Below are 17631 nucleotides of genomic sequence, written 5' to 3' on the forward strand. Positions count from 1 at the left end.
GTCTGTAGTGGTTTCATCTGGGGTTACAAGAAGACGCGCAGAGCTATCGATCCATTAAAACTTCCATTCAATCAAGGGGGACTGTATTTCCCAGACTTCAAATTGTACTACTGGGCAGCTTTCTTGGGGCGACTTCGCAGCTTAATAAATCCTACAAGCAATACCTTTTTTTCAGATTTATGCTAGGAAAAGATCATAATATGTTTCTCTTTAGAACCAACGACCCGAATTATTTTAAGCAGGTTAAATTCAAGACTGCATGTGATATAGTAAACATTTGGCGCGCTATCATGCTTAAATGCAATATATTGTTTTATCATAACAAATTCCCTCTGGGGGGCAACCCGGACTTACCAGAGATCTTTCAAGACGCAGAGGGTAAGCGATGGGCTAGTTCTGAGATAAAATACGTAGGGGATTTATATGCTTATAATGGGTTTATTTCATTTGAAAGACTGAATATTTGATATAACTTATCATCAGACATGCACTTTAAATATTATCAGAACCAAGATTATTTTATACGTAATATGAAATTGATAAATGTATCGGATTCTGATATATGGGAATGTCTGTATGGAATAAACAAAAAATATTTGATTAGCATTGGATATAAAACCTTATGTACCTATAAGAAAGATGACTGTGCAAGATTAGCTGAGCGCTGGAGCCGCAGTATAGGGACACCAGTACCAGCTAATACTATATCACGTGCCCTCACCAGTATTAATAATTCAGTACATTCTTCTAACCTTAGGCTGCAGCAGTATAAAACAATCTGCCAACTATACTACACACCTGAAAGGATATCGAAATGGTCCAACATAATTTTTAAACATGTTTTATATCGTTTTGAAAGTATATTATTAATAATAAAAAAATATATTATTATTTATTTTTATATTTTACATAACTATTTCATATTTTCATTTAACTTTATTGACCTGCTTTACATCTTTATAACATTTTTAACCATTTTAATTTAAAGTCCCAGTGTTTCTATAGTGGGGAGATTGTCTTTATTTTTGTTTTTATTTCACAGCTATTTTTATTTACCCCTAGCTTTACTTTTTTGTCTTTTTGTGTAAACTTTCAACAGTTTTCCTGAATGGATGTGTCATTGAAAGTGCTAAGACAACGCTTATTGAGGTCTATATTGAACTGTGCAAGCTCAGAATTAATTAGTTCATTGAATATTCAAAGGGCCCGATTTAGACTTTGGTGGACAGAGTACCCTATATGTTAATCCTTTAGTCTATCCACTCTATTTAGAGTGAGGCAGATCGTCAGCTTTTCGCCCGTAGTGCCGCTGTTTGTTCTGTCAATGGAAAGCTTATGCTGACGGCCTGAGAGAGTGCTTCCTGTCAGTTTGATGTCCCTTTTTTTCTGTCTGTCACCTCCAGAGAATACCTGCAAATGCAACTATTGACCACACACACACAAATTTCCACTTTGAAAGTTTGTTCGTGAAAAACAAAATGTTTGGAGACTGGCTTTTAAAACGGATGGCGAACACCTAACAAATGTTTGGTATCTTAAGAGGAACTGCGGTGACAGTGGAACCTTGAAGGTACAGAGATAACCACTAGCCTGACAGTAATCTCTAAATATGGAGTAAAAACCACCATACTTTAAATCAAGCCTATTGTCTTCGTCTTTCATAGCCAGCACCAACCATTTGAGGAGCAAACCCTAACAGAGACTGCCTGATTCCCTTCAACTCCTTTCACACTAATTGCCCTGCAAACCCTCGTGCACCAGGCTTGCCCCCTGTCTCCACTAGCAACAATTGGCAATCTTAGCAGACAGCGGAACCGGAGGAAAAATGGGAGCACCTACTTGTAAATGAATGGATTGCAACCATTAGTGTAGCTCCTGATGGAATGGCAGGACACACATGGATACAAATGTTGTAGTTCTGAGATTCCAGCTTCCAATCCACCAGCATATGACGCTCCAACAGCCACAGATTAAATTACACCCAAGGCACCAATGCCCTGGCGCTTTGTACCCACAGCTACAAAAAATGTTGCTCTCTCTGGTAGAAATGGAGTGGCAAGGGCAAGCTGATGATTGTACCCTGGTAAGTGGCCACTGATGACCCAGCAAAATCTATCAAAAGCCTAAAACTTAGAACAAGAATTATGAGCTGTGCTGGTGGGACCAGCATGATCTGGAAAGATGAGGAACAGACATAGTGCTGGTTTGATGGAGAGGCAGAGTGGGTTGAAACCACTAGAAGGTAGAAGTAAGGAGCCGCCAGCACACGGTGATGGCTCAATGCCCTCCAGTGGGCTGAGAACAGTACACCAATCCATCGCAAACACGACTTGAAAGAAAAGCAGAGATGACCAGGCACTGACGAAGATCAAAGGCCAGCATGAGGAGTTAGCTGGGGCTGAATTCAGTTGGAGTAAATGATGGAGCGGGAGACTTGCAGCGCTCTCAAGACCAATGGATAACGACCTGCCACAGAAGAAGCAGTGACAGACAACAAAAGGGAAGCCGACAAGAGAAACTGAGGGGAGCCACACCTTCTGGACCCAGTAGATGCATGCTATATTGGGAATAGCCCTGCCTTGCTTGTGGGCCTGTGAGGAAACGGTGAAGAAAGAGGACGGGGACTCACCCCATTCCACCATAGTTTGTCCAAACATCGATGCGGGACTCAAAGAGTTAACAGAAAACCCTACCTCCTCTCTACAGGAAGCCGAGGAGAAGGAAGGGAAAGCCAACCAATGGGGGAGAAAGAGTTTACAGGATGAGGCGGGACAACCGGCTTTATGGGAGTGGACGCTGGAAGGTGAGACAAGCAGTAGGAGGAACCTGGAAGACGCTGTGGAGTTCAAGGCGACGGATCAGCGGGCGCAGAAGGGGCTCCAGGAGACGCCGAGGGATGAAGAAAGCACTGCTGGGGAGGATGTGGAAAGCTGGTCCGATGACTGACGGACGCCCCCGGAGGATGCTGAGAGGCCGCCGCAACTCTGGAGAGTTGCGGCAGACACAGTGAGTGTTCCTGCAGGGAAGGGAGGGGAGGGAAGGAACTCCGGGTAAAGAACAGAACGCAGGGCACATTTTCTCTCCTGTTTACACACTGACCATCGCCCGCCCGAAACCCCCCCCTTGCACTACCTCCCATACCTCCTGCCAACCCGACAATCCTTAAATCGGATATTATTGATTGCCCCAAGTTTGCTTTTGTTTAAGAGGCCTAAGCGAGGGGACCTAGTACGGCTGTAGTGAGAAGGGGAGGTCGTCCCGTAACTCAGCCACCCTTGTACCTCCCAGAAGGAAGCCAAAAGCAGGCGAGATTCCTCATAGAAAAAGGAGGAACCAAGCATAAGTTTGTTTTTTTAGGCTTTTCCTTTCTTCTTCTTCATTTGTTCTGGTTTTTATGTCTTGGTACACATCAGGTGTGGTGACAGTGACCAATAGTAAGAAACCCTACAGTCCACTGACCGTTCTTTCCTTCTCTTTGAGCCTTCTGCGACGGCTGTCTCTAGACCTGGATGAAGAAGGAAGAAAGTGACGACTGGACAAGTCAACCCATATCGCAACCACCTGACCATCCATACTGCTGAACTTCCATATCCACCGGACCATCTGTGTTGTGGACATTAATAACTCCTAAACCACCTTGTAAATTCTGTAATAAATTTCACCATTCAACCCACACTCCGGCCTCTTAGTTTCCATTTCCGCCCATTCCTCCTACAGGGCCTATAGGAGATGATCAGAGCAACAAATTGCTCCAAAGCCAGAAAACAAGCAAGGAGTGGAATGCTGATTGCTCATGACACAAAGCAGGAAGGGCACAGACCACGAGTGTATCACAGATGGGGATAAATAGAAAAAGCCTATAAAGGGACAAAAGAGGTCAGAATATAACCAACATGTGTCAACTATCAAAGGACCCCAGCTGCAAAAAGGCATGAGGCTCACTGTGCCACTGGAATCAAGCTATCCTTGCTGAAGAGCGGTAAAACCCCGAAACCGGTCCTAGGATGCTTGTTTCCGGTCCAGGGAGGACCTGGCTTGGCAGTTCGGGCTGGACTGTTCCCATGAGGCACAAGGTCAAGACTGATTTGCATATGGCCAGGTCTAAACTGGGGTGGCATGGTGAGCAAAAGAATGATGGAGTTAACCCAGATCTCTTGACTGGGGGGGAATGTTTTTATTTGTTCTGCATTCCATCCATCAATTGTGTGTCTTTTGCTTTCTCGCCCTAAGTGCGCCAGGTATGCCCAGACGTGGGTCCTGGGCACACTGTGCCACTGGAATCAAGCTATCCTGGCTGAAGAGGGGTGAAACCCCAAAACCGGTCCTAGGATGCTTGTTTCCGGTCCAGGGAGGACCTGGCTTGGCAGTTCAGGCTGGACTGTTCCCATGAGGCACAGGGTCAAGACTGATTTGCATATGGCCAGGTCTAAACTGGGGTGGCATGGTGAGCAAAAGAATGATGGATTTAACCCAGATCTCTTGATTGGGGGTGAATGTTTTGATCTGTTCTGGATTATGTCCATCAATTGTGTGTCTTTTGCAAAAAGGCATGAGGACAAAGTGAAAGCAGACCATGAGAAAAAAAGAGGACTCAACTGGACACAAAAGAATGCACTGATCAGAGAACTGGGGCAGCAAACAACTTGAAAGAGCCACCGTGGACCCATCCCTCTGCAGAGAACCCATCCCACAGGAGTAAACCAGCGCTCAATAACAATTTGCTGATGAAGGTACAACCCAAATAAACACTAGGAAGGAGCCAACACTTATGGAATGGTGAATGGCAAAAAAACTGTCTCCTCAACCCAATAGGAACTTCATAAATATGTAGACATGACCACTGTGTTGGAATCCCAAACAAAAGGCAAGGTGGCAAACCCTAAAATATCAGGACAGGCAAGAGGCATTGCTTCGTTGACAGAAACTACTGGCCATAAAAGACACCCAAACTGCCCTTGAGATCAAAATGGGGGAGGGAGGATCAGGCAGAGGAGAAATGGGATAGATTTGTTGCATGCATGTAGCTTCTTCAAGGCACTCTCAATCTTCTAACACACAGCGCCAGTCAGAGCACAGTCCTCAAGGTTTTTTTTTTACATAGGGTGTTATTGTGAACATAACCATAAAACATAGAAGGGCTACCACCATCACAGTTGCTACAGAGTCATCATTTTATATACACACATTTGTCATATAATTAACATTTTATCTCAGTTTGGGGTGAGTGTACACTGCCTGACTGGTGTGTCCAAAAGAATAAAAAGCCTATCTAGAGTGGTCTCAAGTTCCCTCTTCAAATATGCGTGTGCATTTCTGATGTATATTGTTGTACGGTTGGGTTGTATGATATTGTCACCCCATTTGATAACTCACAGTTGGATGTCCAGGCGCCCTATTGTTTATCAATTCTTTTTTTAGCATCCATTTCATGTTCACAAACCTCCCTGCTGCTAGGCACAAGTCCATATTATGTTTCCATTCTTTTATTGTGTGTGGCTCCAAGCTTCCTCCCTCTTCCGGATTTGCCCCATTTTGCAACAACAAGGCCTTTGTTAACCAATATTTTCTGGTATCTAGTCATGTCATATGAATTTTAATGTCCAAAGTAGTGCTGTCTGGGCCTCCAGTACCAGTCTTGGTCCTAGAATCAATTAGAGTCCTCAAGGTGTACAGAAGAAAGGTTTGTCAGGCGATCCAAAAAAGGGTCTATAATGAATGAGGCAGGACATGTTCTACATCCCTAAGAGTAAACATCCACTGCATAAATCTGAGAACAGCAGTATAATCCAAGATACTCCAGTCCCTCAGAGCCTTTATCTTCTCACGGAGAGGGCAAGATCCAAAGGCCTGTCACAATGAGGAAAGAGAATAGTGCAGAATGGTGAACAACACTTACAACGCAACTTTTACATCGTAGAGCCTTTACAACGCAACCATTACAACGCAAACTATTACAACGCATTGCTCTGGGGGGCGCTCTAGGATAGAGAATAGGTTAATTTACTATCCAATAACCTTCCCTAGTGTCCACGGGGACTGGAGTTGGAATAGTAAATTAAACTATTCACTATCCAGCGCCCAAAAGCACTATGCGTTGTAATGGACTGCGTTGTAATACTTGCGTTGTAAAGGCATGCGATGTAAATGCATGCGTTGTAATGTCATACATCCGTGCAGAATCTATCTGACCTAATTTAATGGAAGCCTCCTATACTCTCCAAGGTGGTCAAGAATTAGACATGCATCTTCCTGCTGAACATACTTGCCTGAGAATGAAGGACCTGGATACCCAGTTTAAATGAATGAGACAAAGAAGGGTACTCCGCATCCTTCTCCTTCTTCATAGCACTATGACGCCACTCCCTCTATTTAGTGTTGGCTGCCAATGTCTTGGCCATGGCCTCTTCCACCAAATGTTAGACATTCGTAGAAAAATCTTTGCCCAAGGAATGAACCAGAGGGACATAACAAGAGGAAGAGCGCTTGGACTTGCACCTAGCATTCCTTTCCGCCTCTTTCTCAGAACATTTAGCCCCCACCTGCTTTAAATTGGCAACCTCATTGTTGTATTCTGCTCTCTTCTCGATCTAGTCCTTTCTCTGTGTTCTGTACTCTGCGGCTGTGTGTATGTTTGAGTGGAATTGTCAGTTGCTGTATGTGGGCTGAGCAGCAGGGATGCTGCTCCCAGAGGGGCTGATTTTCCTGATACTACTTTCAATACTACTACAACCATCTTATCCTCAAATGTTCCTGTCCTGACTGAACTAAAGAATAAATCTACCATTTGGATACAACATCATTACAGCGTACTTCTTTTCTTAAATTGTACACTCATCCCATTCATTCAGCCTTAGAATGGCACTAAAATGTTAGGGATGGAGCTCCCAAGCACACCATGTGACTCTGACAGTACAAAAATACAAAACACATTGATCAGACCCTTCCATCTCAATTAGAATAGTGACTAAGATTTTGTTATCAATTGATTGCAATGCATGCCCTGCTCTGTATGCCTGTACTCAAAAGTGGAAGGGGGTTGTTGGACTTGGCCCTCTTTGGCAGGTTCACCCCTGAACTTTTTGCCTTAAGCTCTTACATGGTGATAGTGGTTTTAGGCCTCTGGGGACTTTAGCACTGTGGCCCAGTGTAAAGTGCGTGAACTCTCTGAGTGCATGTTGTGAGATTGGCCTGCCCTCCCATAGGAATGCATGGGGGATAAGTGTGTCCATGGTAATTCCTGGTGTGAGAGGAGGGCAGGGTCGAGTTTAGTATGTATGAACTCGTGAGAATAAATGCTGCGCAATGGTGTGTCCAGATTTATGGTGACTGGTGGAGAAATGCCACTTTTAGAAGTTGGCATTTCTGTGTGCTATGTGTCGCCTGCCTGATGTGAATTGCATGTCTGGCTTGTGATTGACAGGAGCTGAGAGGTGTGGGTGGCTCCAGGAGGGGCAGGGTGAGTCAGCTAGGCTGAATGGGACACCTGGGCTGAGAGTGTTGGGAGGAGAAATCCCCTGACTCTGAATAGGACTGTGCCCAGGCTGTATAATGCTGGCTCTGCCCCCTGTGGTGTGTCTGATCACTGAGCCCCCACCTGACAAAGGGGAGAGGAGCTGGGCAAAACAAAGTGCTCCAAAGCTCCCCTAAACCAGTTCTGACTGGTATCCCCAATCCCTGTGCTGTGACACAAAGGGATTTTGTAATATAAATATAGTGGCTGTGACCCCATGAAAATGTTCAGTCTTGGTTTGCTGTTCCTGCTGCTGGGGCCCGGGACTGGGGGGGGGCTGCCATGAGGGCTTGCCTCCCTGGGCCCTGCATTGCCTCCCTGATGCCTAAAGGACTTCTTGGAACAGTTTTTGCTTTTTCTTCTGATCCTCCAGGACCTTGGAGGAGCTTGTTCCTAATTTTACACCCTGGGAGAGCTGTATTTGTGCTTCCCTTTATTTGCCCAAGAAGAGGAGCGTGTTGGGCTGCTCAACTTACTGGCATGAGGGATTCCCCCGCAATGCCCTCAGCCGCGGGTGCCCAAACCGCTTATTCCGCTATTTTTATGGTGGGTACCCACCCCACATATTCGCTAGGTATTTGCTAATTTCAGCGGGTGCCCACCCCGCTTATTTGCCATCACGTGGGAGCCCACCCCGCCGGTATTGTTATGCAAAGCGGGAGCCCACCCCGCGTATCACCACCGTAACCCGAGGGACAATGGCCGCCGAGCCGGAAGCCAGGCAAAGTTCGCCTGCTTCTGGGCGAGGCTGGCGGTGGGAGCGGAAGAAGTGCAGGCACTGCGGCAAAGTCCCGGGTCCCAGGAGGGGGACCGGGTGAAGAGAAGAGGCCGGCTGAAGCCGCCGATGGCAGCGCAGGGTTCCCAGGAGCTAAGTGAAGCGCCGAGACATGAGAGAAGTGCCGCCGGTCCCGCAGCACAGAGAGGAGACCCTGAGCAGCGCCAGTGAGCCGCTGAGTGGGGCTCGAGTTATGTAGTGCCTGGGAGAGTCACAGAGTCAGAGCGGCCCGTCTGGCAGCGGGCTACTCCAACGCTTGGGGGCAAGTTCTTTTTGGTGCATATTTGTTTAGGAGAGCCCGTGTTCTCCAACGTGGGGGGCAATTTTATTTAAAAGATCAGTAGCAACCCGAGGGCATAGATGTGCCAGGGCCCCTCCAGGTTATCTATCCCAGTTGCCCCTCTTGCAGAGGGCAGCTGCACCGAGGGGGTGAATTTATTTAGAGAGCCCGCTTTGCTTTGCACACAGCTGCGCCACACCACCGCAGGCAGCTGCAACAGTTGGCTGCCTTTCTTTATGATAGGAGTCCCGGTGAGGACCCACGCTTACAGTGAGTTTCACAGCTGTGCAGCACTTAGTGCCAGCTGCTCCGTTTAGGCCCTCATTTGATATTCCCAGCTGCCCAGTAAGAAGTGGGCAGCTGCAATGATTAGGACTGCGCAATTGTACACCCCTGACTTCTGCTGCATTGGCAGCGTGCCCTGACATTCTGGACACAGGGCATTTGAGCCCCTTTTAGAAGGCCAGTTGGCCAGGGGGACTCTGAGGTTAATAGGGTGCTAGGCCCTAATGTTATTAATGCCTTTACTATGGTCTTTATTAGGAGACTAGGTGCTAAATGTGATTTATGTGGTGCTAGGAAATGTGATTCATGTAGTGTGATTTATGCACCCTGTTTGATGCCTCTACCTGTGGTTTAGGTATGAGGTTATTTGCATAATATGGTTTATGCTTAGGAGGTTATCCTCCACTGTGATTTATGCCCCTAATGTGAGTTATGTTTAGGAGGTTAGGGTCTAATCCGTTTAGACTTATGAGATGATTGCATAATGTGTTTATGCGGGTGAGGTTGGCGCAGAATGTAATTTGTGCCTAATGTGATACTGTGCATAATGTGGTTTGTTACAGGCTGATGCTGAGTACAGTGGTTACCAGTGATTACTGGTTGTGCATTTATGATCTGTCTTAATTTTACTAAGTTCGCTTTGTGATGCTTCTGACATTGGTCCAGTGGGCCCTGTCAGGTGTATATAATCCCTTGTAGATATGACCTAGTGGCAGGTGGCACCATGTATATTATGTGAGTACTATTCTAATGTGTTATGAGAATACATAGGCTATTTTTTATATAACCTTGTGTGGAGTTCATTTTGTAGTGTGGCTTCGGTGTTGTTGCTGTGTGCGTGCGCAAATGTTTCACACATGGCCTCCGGGATAAGCCTGACTGTTCGTGCCAAGCTACCAAGGGGGTGAGCAGGGGTTATCTTTGGCGTATAACTCCCTTGCCCTGACTAGAGTGGTGGTCTCTGCCTGACTTTGGCGCAAGCCTTAGCCAACCAGAGATCCCATTTCTAACAGGGGGGGTTGCGGAAAGCCAGTGCCAGCAATGCAGTTCCAAACCCCTGTCATCCTCCTGTCCAACCCCAGGAACCACCTCAAATGCAGAAATACACTAACAACGAACCTCCAGAAGTGAGAGTCCATGCTTCATGTGTGAAGTATCATAACCATAAAGGCCTAACCCCTCCTCTCTGTGCTCCAACCTGAGGGCATGCTCTACTGATGTCTAGATCAGGTCCTTGATATACGTTCATCACTGCATCTTCAGTGAGTCATGCCTAACCTATCGAGACAGCCTTGCAGAACCTACAACAGGGGAAAACAGCTCATAGCAGCAAGCCCTAGCAAGGAATACCAAACCCCTGCTAGTAAGCCACACCTTCTGCCTGGAGTCAAACTCTACCCAAGCCCCACAGGGGTCAAGTACCCAATCAAACTATATAGAAACCTGTGCTCTACTCCTCTGGGCCTAAGTACACCGAAATTCAAAATCCATGAAACAAGAGCAAGAGGAAATATAGCAGGTCCAAAGCATGTAATAGAACAGCCCTGCCACATAGCGATCAATAGTTCCGGCCCAGAAGACAAAGAAAACAGAACGTCATCTGGGTACTGTGGTCCTTTTATCCGCCTGCAGGGAAGTGTTTGAGGGGCAGTCTATAGTAAGTTAGGGCAGCATAGTGCCTAGCTGAGGAAGCAGACTCACCGCATAGACTGGAAAGAGGAGGTGGACAAGGAAGTAATGACTATAATCTTCCATCACAAACATAGAAGCATTGTCGCAAACAATCAGTCTTTCTCTATTCAAGGAATTGAAATCCAGGAATCACAAAACAAAAAACCTTAGGCTTTACTTTTGATTCACTCCTCTCTTAAAAGATGAAGTCAATACAATCACAAAATCTTTATAAATTATATTCATATTCTGAGTAACCCTTGCCCTCGACTGCACAACAAAGCTAGAAAGACGATTCCAAGAACATTTATTGGCTTTCACATTGCCCGTGGTAGGGCTCTATATTCTTGCATGCACAGGATGAATTAATCCAAAGTTGCAGGTCCAGAACAATATTGGGGTACTCAAATTCAAGCATGTGCTTGGATATTCTGCTCCCTGAACTGGTTCCCTATTCAGATCAGAACATGCTGATCAACTTAGTGCTAGTTAGCTGGTTTTTCTATGTAAGAGGTCCTAACCATTGTATAAGGTCATACTATTGGTACAGCCCAAATAAATTATTGGTGCCTATCTAAGTATAAATTGCCGCATTAACCAAAGACTGGTTGGCAAAACACTCAAGCCCAGGCGCACAACTAAAGAACTGACGTCTGTTGGATTTTAGATTTGATTATCAATCTGACTCTTTTTAAGGTCAACCTGAACACCCAGCTTACCCAGTGGCTTAAACTCAGATACAGGATGTGAAAGTGCTTGGAAACCTCAGGATTTATGGTGCTTTATAAGAGTTTTAGTATGATCCAGCATGTATTTTATGATTCATTTTGGTAGGTGTATATAATTATTAATATTTCATTCACTTCTGCAACTTTAACCAAAAACAACTAAAAAAAAATATTTCAGGCTCCAGCTTCAATGTTTTTTCTTTAGAATAGGCAATTTTATTTTCCAGCTCTAATAAAGATTTTTGTGTGGCTACAACATTGTTACAGCTGTCATCTATACTTTGCATTTATGATTTGTGAATTATGAGTTACATCTCTAAAACCTTTCTTGTTAACCTGAGTTTGTTCAGCAGCTTGCTGATGTTGGTGAATTTTCTGACAGAATCCACCCGTAGAAGCCTTTTTATGAGGTGGTATGATCTCTAAAAGAGTGTTTAATCTATTTTTTGCTGCAATACTCTGTTCACAAACTATGTTCCTCTTCGAATCTTTCTGGTGTGTTGTCTGATCCAAGTCTCTTCCTGTGGCTTTCAATGTTGAGCCTCCTCTTTTCCCCACATACATATTTAGACGTGAACGTGAGTGGTCAGTCATGGGAACTGAATCTCTTTTTTTACCAAGAGGTTCATAAAAAGCAGTTGTAAGGTCCTTTGGCTTCCCTTTTAATTGATATGAAGCACATGACGCTGGTAAAACCTTCAGACCTGCTGGTACTTGGCCAGTTGATGATGGACCGCCTAGACCTTGATTTTGACAACAAGCATCATGGAAACATTTTTCTTTGACAAGAGGTAAACTCCCCATTTTCGACAAATGAGAGGATCTTGTATCTCGACCTATCCGCGTTGACCCGAGGGGGCTGTCCTGCACGCGCCCTTCCATCTCAGAGGAAACACATTTTGAACAGGATTCCGAAATGAAAGCATTTGGCTTGAAGGCGTCTGAGTTTCGATGACTTGACTCCAAACCCTGTGATTCAGACACATGATATGTAGTGTGATCAAGATTGTGAGGGTAGAGACGTTCAGAGTACTTTATATCAGGCATTGTTCTTTGATAAACGTAATTTGAAGCACACTGGGCAGTGTTGTTAGGCTTTAATCGAAAGTTTTCTTTGCAAGCAGGGACCTCGCTAAAGTTACTCTCATGCAAATGGTTTTGTTGAACTTTGGACTTCAACGATTTAGCCCCCTTATCTGTAGCTTGGTATTGAGCATGCTCCGAAATTGCATTTACAATGGCCTCTAGGACAGTGTTCTCCCTTGAACGAAGCCTGACGTGTGGCATGATATGGATTTCTTTTCTGATTCTTTTAAATAAGGTTCTAACTGCATCTTTTGCATTTGCTTTTAATTTCGTGCGTGCCAGGTGACATGGCATTAATTTTCCTTTTTGAGCTGGAGTGTGATTGTTAAATTTAAATGGAGGCACTGAAAAGTTAGCTTCTTTCTCCACAAAGTATTCTGAATTATTTTGTGCGCAATGTTTGCTTAGGGAATTAGAATCCTGTTGACTCGCTTTGAAAACTGGTGCTTTTGTTTGAGCATTTGCGTTTTGGTTACTCACACAGAAAATGGAGTCTATTTCCGTCCCAGCAAAGGCCTCCAGTTTGTTTATGACAGTTTCCAACACATCCGTCACAAAATTAAAGAGGGGTGAAGAAACACGGTGCTCTAGCTCATCGTTTCTGTTTTGAGAATTTTGAAATGTCTGGTTCAATTTATTATTTGAGTTATTTACCACTTTTTTATTAATTTCCCATTTAAGCCTTGGTTTAGCAAGAGATTGTTTTATTCCTTGGCATGTCTGTTCACAAAGGCTGTTTAACTGCTCAATAATAACTGTTCCATGAACGGGGTGTTTAAATTCTTCTAAATATTGTCTGGTGATTACTTCTCTGCTTACGTTTCTGTTTATATCACTTTGAAATGCCATTGGGGATTTGTTATTTGAATTATTTCCCATTTTATCATTGATTTCCTTTCTGAACAGGTGTTTAACAGAAGAATGATTAGCTCCTTTGTTTGGCTGCTCACATAGGCTGTTTATCTGCTCTATAATAACTGTGCCATGGATAGGATGGTTGTATTCTTCCAGACAGTGTCCATTGTTTAATTGTGTCGCGGATAAAAAAGCCACGTGCAGCTTCTGGAACACCACTCTTATCACATCATAGACAAGAAACTTCATTTCTGCGGGAGAAACCAGCATGTCAGCATTTTCATTGCATAGCCTTATAACCGCAGCCGAAACATCTCTCCCATAAGACTGACCGGCTACGTTTGAATTATCTCTGTGATGCAACAGCAGATCGCCGAAATAATTTTGGAAAATTTCGATTACGATTTGCTTGACTGTTTTTATGGTTTGACAACGCTGTGGAGTTTTAGATTCTTCTTCGCTGTTTTTTATAACATTGTCAAAAACGAATTCCACAATATTTTTAAGCTGCTTGAACACTGAGCTTGGGTCGCATTTCTGGAAGGCGGAGTAGCGTGGGTCAAGTTGCTTTTGTGCAGTCCTCTTGTTTACTTCTTTTTTCTCTTGTTCCCAATTATATGAAATACCTGTTTTAGAAGGACTCACATTCGGAATATCAATTTCACTGGAAGTTTTCTTTTGATCGCCGGAACATATTATTTCGACTGCACCAACATTTTCCACACTGCTTACCTCAGTAGAGGAAGCTACTTTTAGTGAATAACAAGAGCTTTTAAGAGACCATTTATTTCCTGGTTGTTTAATTCCACTTGACAGGTTGTTTTGTTGCTCTTCGTCGATTGCTTCGTTTATTAAGTTAAAAATAGCCTCTGAAACCCCCCGTGCATAGGGATACAATTTAAGCACCAAAGTCATTCCTAGGGGTGTGTTCGCGGCAGATTGTTTTTCGTCTCTTCTATATACAAAGCCAGACTTGAAATCCACCTGTATAAAACTGGCGAACTTCTTCGAAATCACCCGTATCAAATGTTGACTGATTGTATTCACCAACGCCGATTGTTTTTCTGACGTGAGAGAGGCCTGCTTGTGATGGGGCTTGGAAAATAAGTTTACAAATGGCATGTCCACGTCTACAAGAGACGTCAAACAACCGACATCTTCTTTTAGTAACCACAGGTCTGCACACAGCCCCATAAAATGGCCGCTCGGGGCGTCGTGGAATACTCCTGCTTGTTCGAAGGCCACACTGAGCATCTTGAGCATGGTTTCTGTGATATCGATGGAAAACCTTGTGACACTCGGGTCTGAGAAGGGAAGGAGAGTATTCAGCGGATACTTCGGTACAACTGACACAACCTCTTTAATGTTCAGAAAGGCAATGCACTCAACATCTGCCATTATGGCGGCTAAGGTGTCCGCTACGACCGCTTTGGCTGCCTTCACCAGTGGGCACATCTTGTTTATACACACAACACCATCGTGCTCACTTAGTTTTGAGACCCTTTCCAGCAGGAGACGAGGATTTTTAGTTTTCATTTTATTCTCGGACAGGATCTGTGACCTTCTTTTTAACATCTTAGCAAGGCCATTAGTATTCTGAGAAACATGTTGGCTTTCCTTTTCAACTTGTTCCATCTCTGACGAAATAATAGAAGGTAAACCTGCACATCGACGAAGTTTCCCTTTTGCAGGTTTAGGAAGTTGTTTTGCAGACTTCTCTCTGGAATCATCAACATTTCCTTTGTACTCTGATTTACCAGATGATGCTTTTAAAAGTGAATTACAAATTATTCTAATTGTGTCATTCTCAGGAGTGGATGTAATCACATTTGAATCCTTTATTTGGTTTTCCTCCACTGCAGATTTTTGAATAGCATTTAAAATTGCACTTAAAATCTCCATTGCAAATTTACGTAACTTAGATCGCAAATATAATGTGTTAACTTTCTTCTGTATGGTAGCACCTGAATTGCCACTTGAGTTTAATAAGGAACACTTATCTTGCTTTGCATATGACGTTGGCGATCTGGTTGCATCTGCCTTTGAGAAGTTTTTGTTGGAAACAGGAAACTGAAGTTTTCTTGCGTGCTTTGATGGAATTTTATTTTTGGATACATTTTTGCATCGGCTTTCCTCATAGTTTGCAAAAGATTTTAATTGCAGAAACTCAATTAAATCAGTTAAAATCATGTGCACTATAAGTTCATGAACATCTTTTAAAATAGTTACCTGTGTTACAACTTGAAGTGGGGATTTACCCTTAAGGGCATGGGCAAATGGATCTTTGTTGTGACAATCTTCTATCTTCTTTAGAATGTTCATAAGTTGTAATACACATTCTTTTGGAACTTCGTGGATTTGATCAACTATGCCTTCTTTGTAAACCCTCAGATCGGCGCACAGTCCCATAAAAGGCGCACAATGCATAGTAGGCAAAGTTGCAGCACATGAATGGATGTTATAGTCAAAAGCCAAGCTGAGCAACTTGATGACAGACTCTACGTTATGCAGAACAAAAGCCAAAACATCCACTGCAGCGAACGGGTGTTTGCTGCTCAGACTGGATTCCGGTGGACATCCCAAAGCAATTTGACAATCCTCAGGTGAAAAATAGGATGAATAAGGAAACTGTTTATCTGCGATTATCGTTGCTAATGTGTCATTTACAAAATATTCGACGGCTTTTATTAAAGGTCGAATTTTCTTTTTGCTTGCAATCACTTCTATGTCGTGTAATGTGTTTTCGCACAGACTTTTGCTCTCGGATATTTCAGTTTCTGAGCTCTGTGATGTAGCCGTCGCTGAGCTAGAAGAGATGTGAATGGATGTGGAGGATTCTTCGAGTCCACTATCTGAAGAAATTACTGTTCCAGCAAAATGAACTGGTGGGGTTTCAATTTTATTACACTGATCAGTGACGGATTGTCTGGGAATGATTTTGTTTTGTTTTGATGTAATCATGGCAGGGACAGGATGGTCACTTGAGAAATCTTGCAATAGTATTTCCTTTCCTGCGGCCTCAGAGTGCACAGTTTGTAAAACACCTTCACCTTCGCTGCCCAATGCATTTATGTCATTTAAAATAGTGGTAACGAGTCCAAGCAGAATTTGTCTTTCATGCAACGGGAACATTTTCTGCTTAGTTGTTTTTGAATTATTGTCCTGGTCCAGTTCTTTCAAAATGCTTCCTAATATACTTTTCAAAATATCTGCTATACAGTTGAATAGATTGGCTCTTTCACTGCTCGTATTCAATGCCTTTTGTTTCATCTCCTCTCTCTCAAGGTCTGGGGTTACCCATAGATCATCAGGCTGTGTTATTCTTTTACAAGCGATCATATTTGTCACTTCCCGGACTATATTCCTAGTTGTGCTACCAATTTGTCCATTGAAAATTGATGTTTGTGGATGTCTAATGCCAGTCATTTGAGTTATATTAAAACACGTTTGCTTGGAAACAGCGAAGGCTTCCAGTTTGTTGGAGACAGTGTGGATTAGTTCTTCCGTGATTTGGGATACAAACGTAACAGTTGGTTGTTGTCTGTTAAAAAGAAACAATTGTTTTGGCTGTTTGCAGATTTGTTCTTTGCCTGAAATGTTAAATGCCCCTTTGTTTTTGTGGCCTTGCTGTGACGTGGAAGCAGTGCCCATGTCCACAACTGTAGACTCTAGCTTAACAAATAGATTTTCTGTAACATCTTTAGCAACGTAACACACTTCAAGTTTTGAGATATCTTTTTCACTCATTTCAAGGGGTGAATTCACTTCAGGTGTGGACTCATTAAGTTGATGTTTTTTGATTAAAGTAAAACAGTCTTCTGAAAAATCGCTGACTAAGGAAAATGAGTACTTTAGCTCTTTTATGATGTTTTTACAAATGTTTTCAAATACATCTTCAGTACGCTTTGTTACCTGAGGTTTGAGACGTTTCACACTGTTTCTATTCATTGTAATCATGTCCACCGGAACATTATCCATTTTACTACTCTCATTTGCATGTCTGAGTCCACGCTGATACAATTCTTTCAAATTGGAACTTTTTAGAGGAAGTAGATCTTTAAATTCACTACCTGTAGGATATTCGTGCATTGCTGGTTTCCATTTCGGATCACAAGGTCTCTTCACTGCAACCATAGGAGGAAGTTCAGTTGGAAACAGTGGAACTTTGTATCTGCAAAAAAGACATTTCCTTATTTAACATGATCTAAGGTACTCAAGCAATGTTCCAAATATGGTATATCTTGCTACTATAATTTATGAATTAAGAAAGCAAAACACATCTACTATGCACATTTTTGGACCACAGAGATGGAAAATATTGACATTAGGATTTCTGAGTTTAAAACGTTTACACAAAGCTTTCACCTGCGTTGCTAAAAAGGTAGACACAATGTTTGAAGAACAGCGATCAACCACCCCAGGGCTGTTTGCATGTTGCTGC

The 17631-nt window shown here is 43.4% G+C and overlaps 1 protein-coding gene across 3 annotated transcripts in view; it reads right to left on the reverse strand.

Moving 5' to 3' along the window:
- Positions 1-11464: 11464 nt before the first annotated feature.
- The window catches only part of LOC144827426 (uncharacterized), a 399780-nt gene continuing 393613 nt past the window's right edge, over positions 11465-17631 (reverse strand). For all 3 annotated transcript variants that reach the window (XM_078685743.1, XM_078685741.1, XM_078685742.1), the window contains one exon: positions 11465-17361. In XM_078685743.1, the coding sequence (XP_078541869.1) occupies positions 11520-17324 (5805 nt within the window). In that variant the 5' untranslated portion in view covers positions 17325-17361 and the 3' untranslated portion in view covers positions 11465-11519. The remainder of the gene's footprint in view (positions 17362-17631) is intronic.

Source organism: Lissotriton helveticus, chromosome 4_1 (genome assembly GCF_964261635.1).
Source record: "Lissotriton helveticus chromosome 4_1, aLisHel1.1, whole genome shotgun sequence".
In the NCBI taxonomy this organism is placed as follows: domain Eukaryota; kingdom Metazoa; phylum Chordata; class Amphibia; order Caudata; family Salamandridae; genus Lissotriton; species Lissotriton helveticus.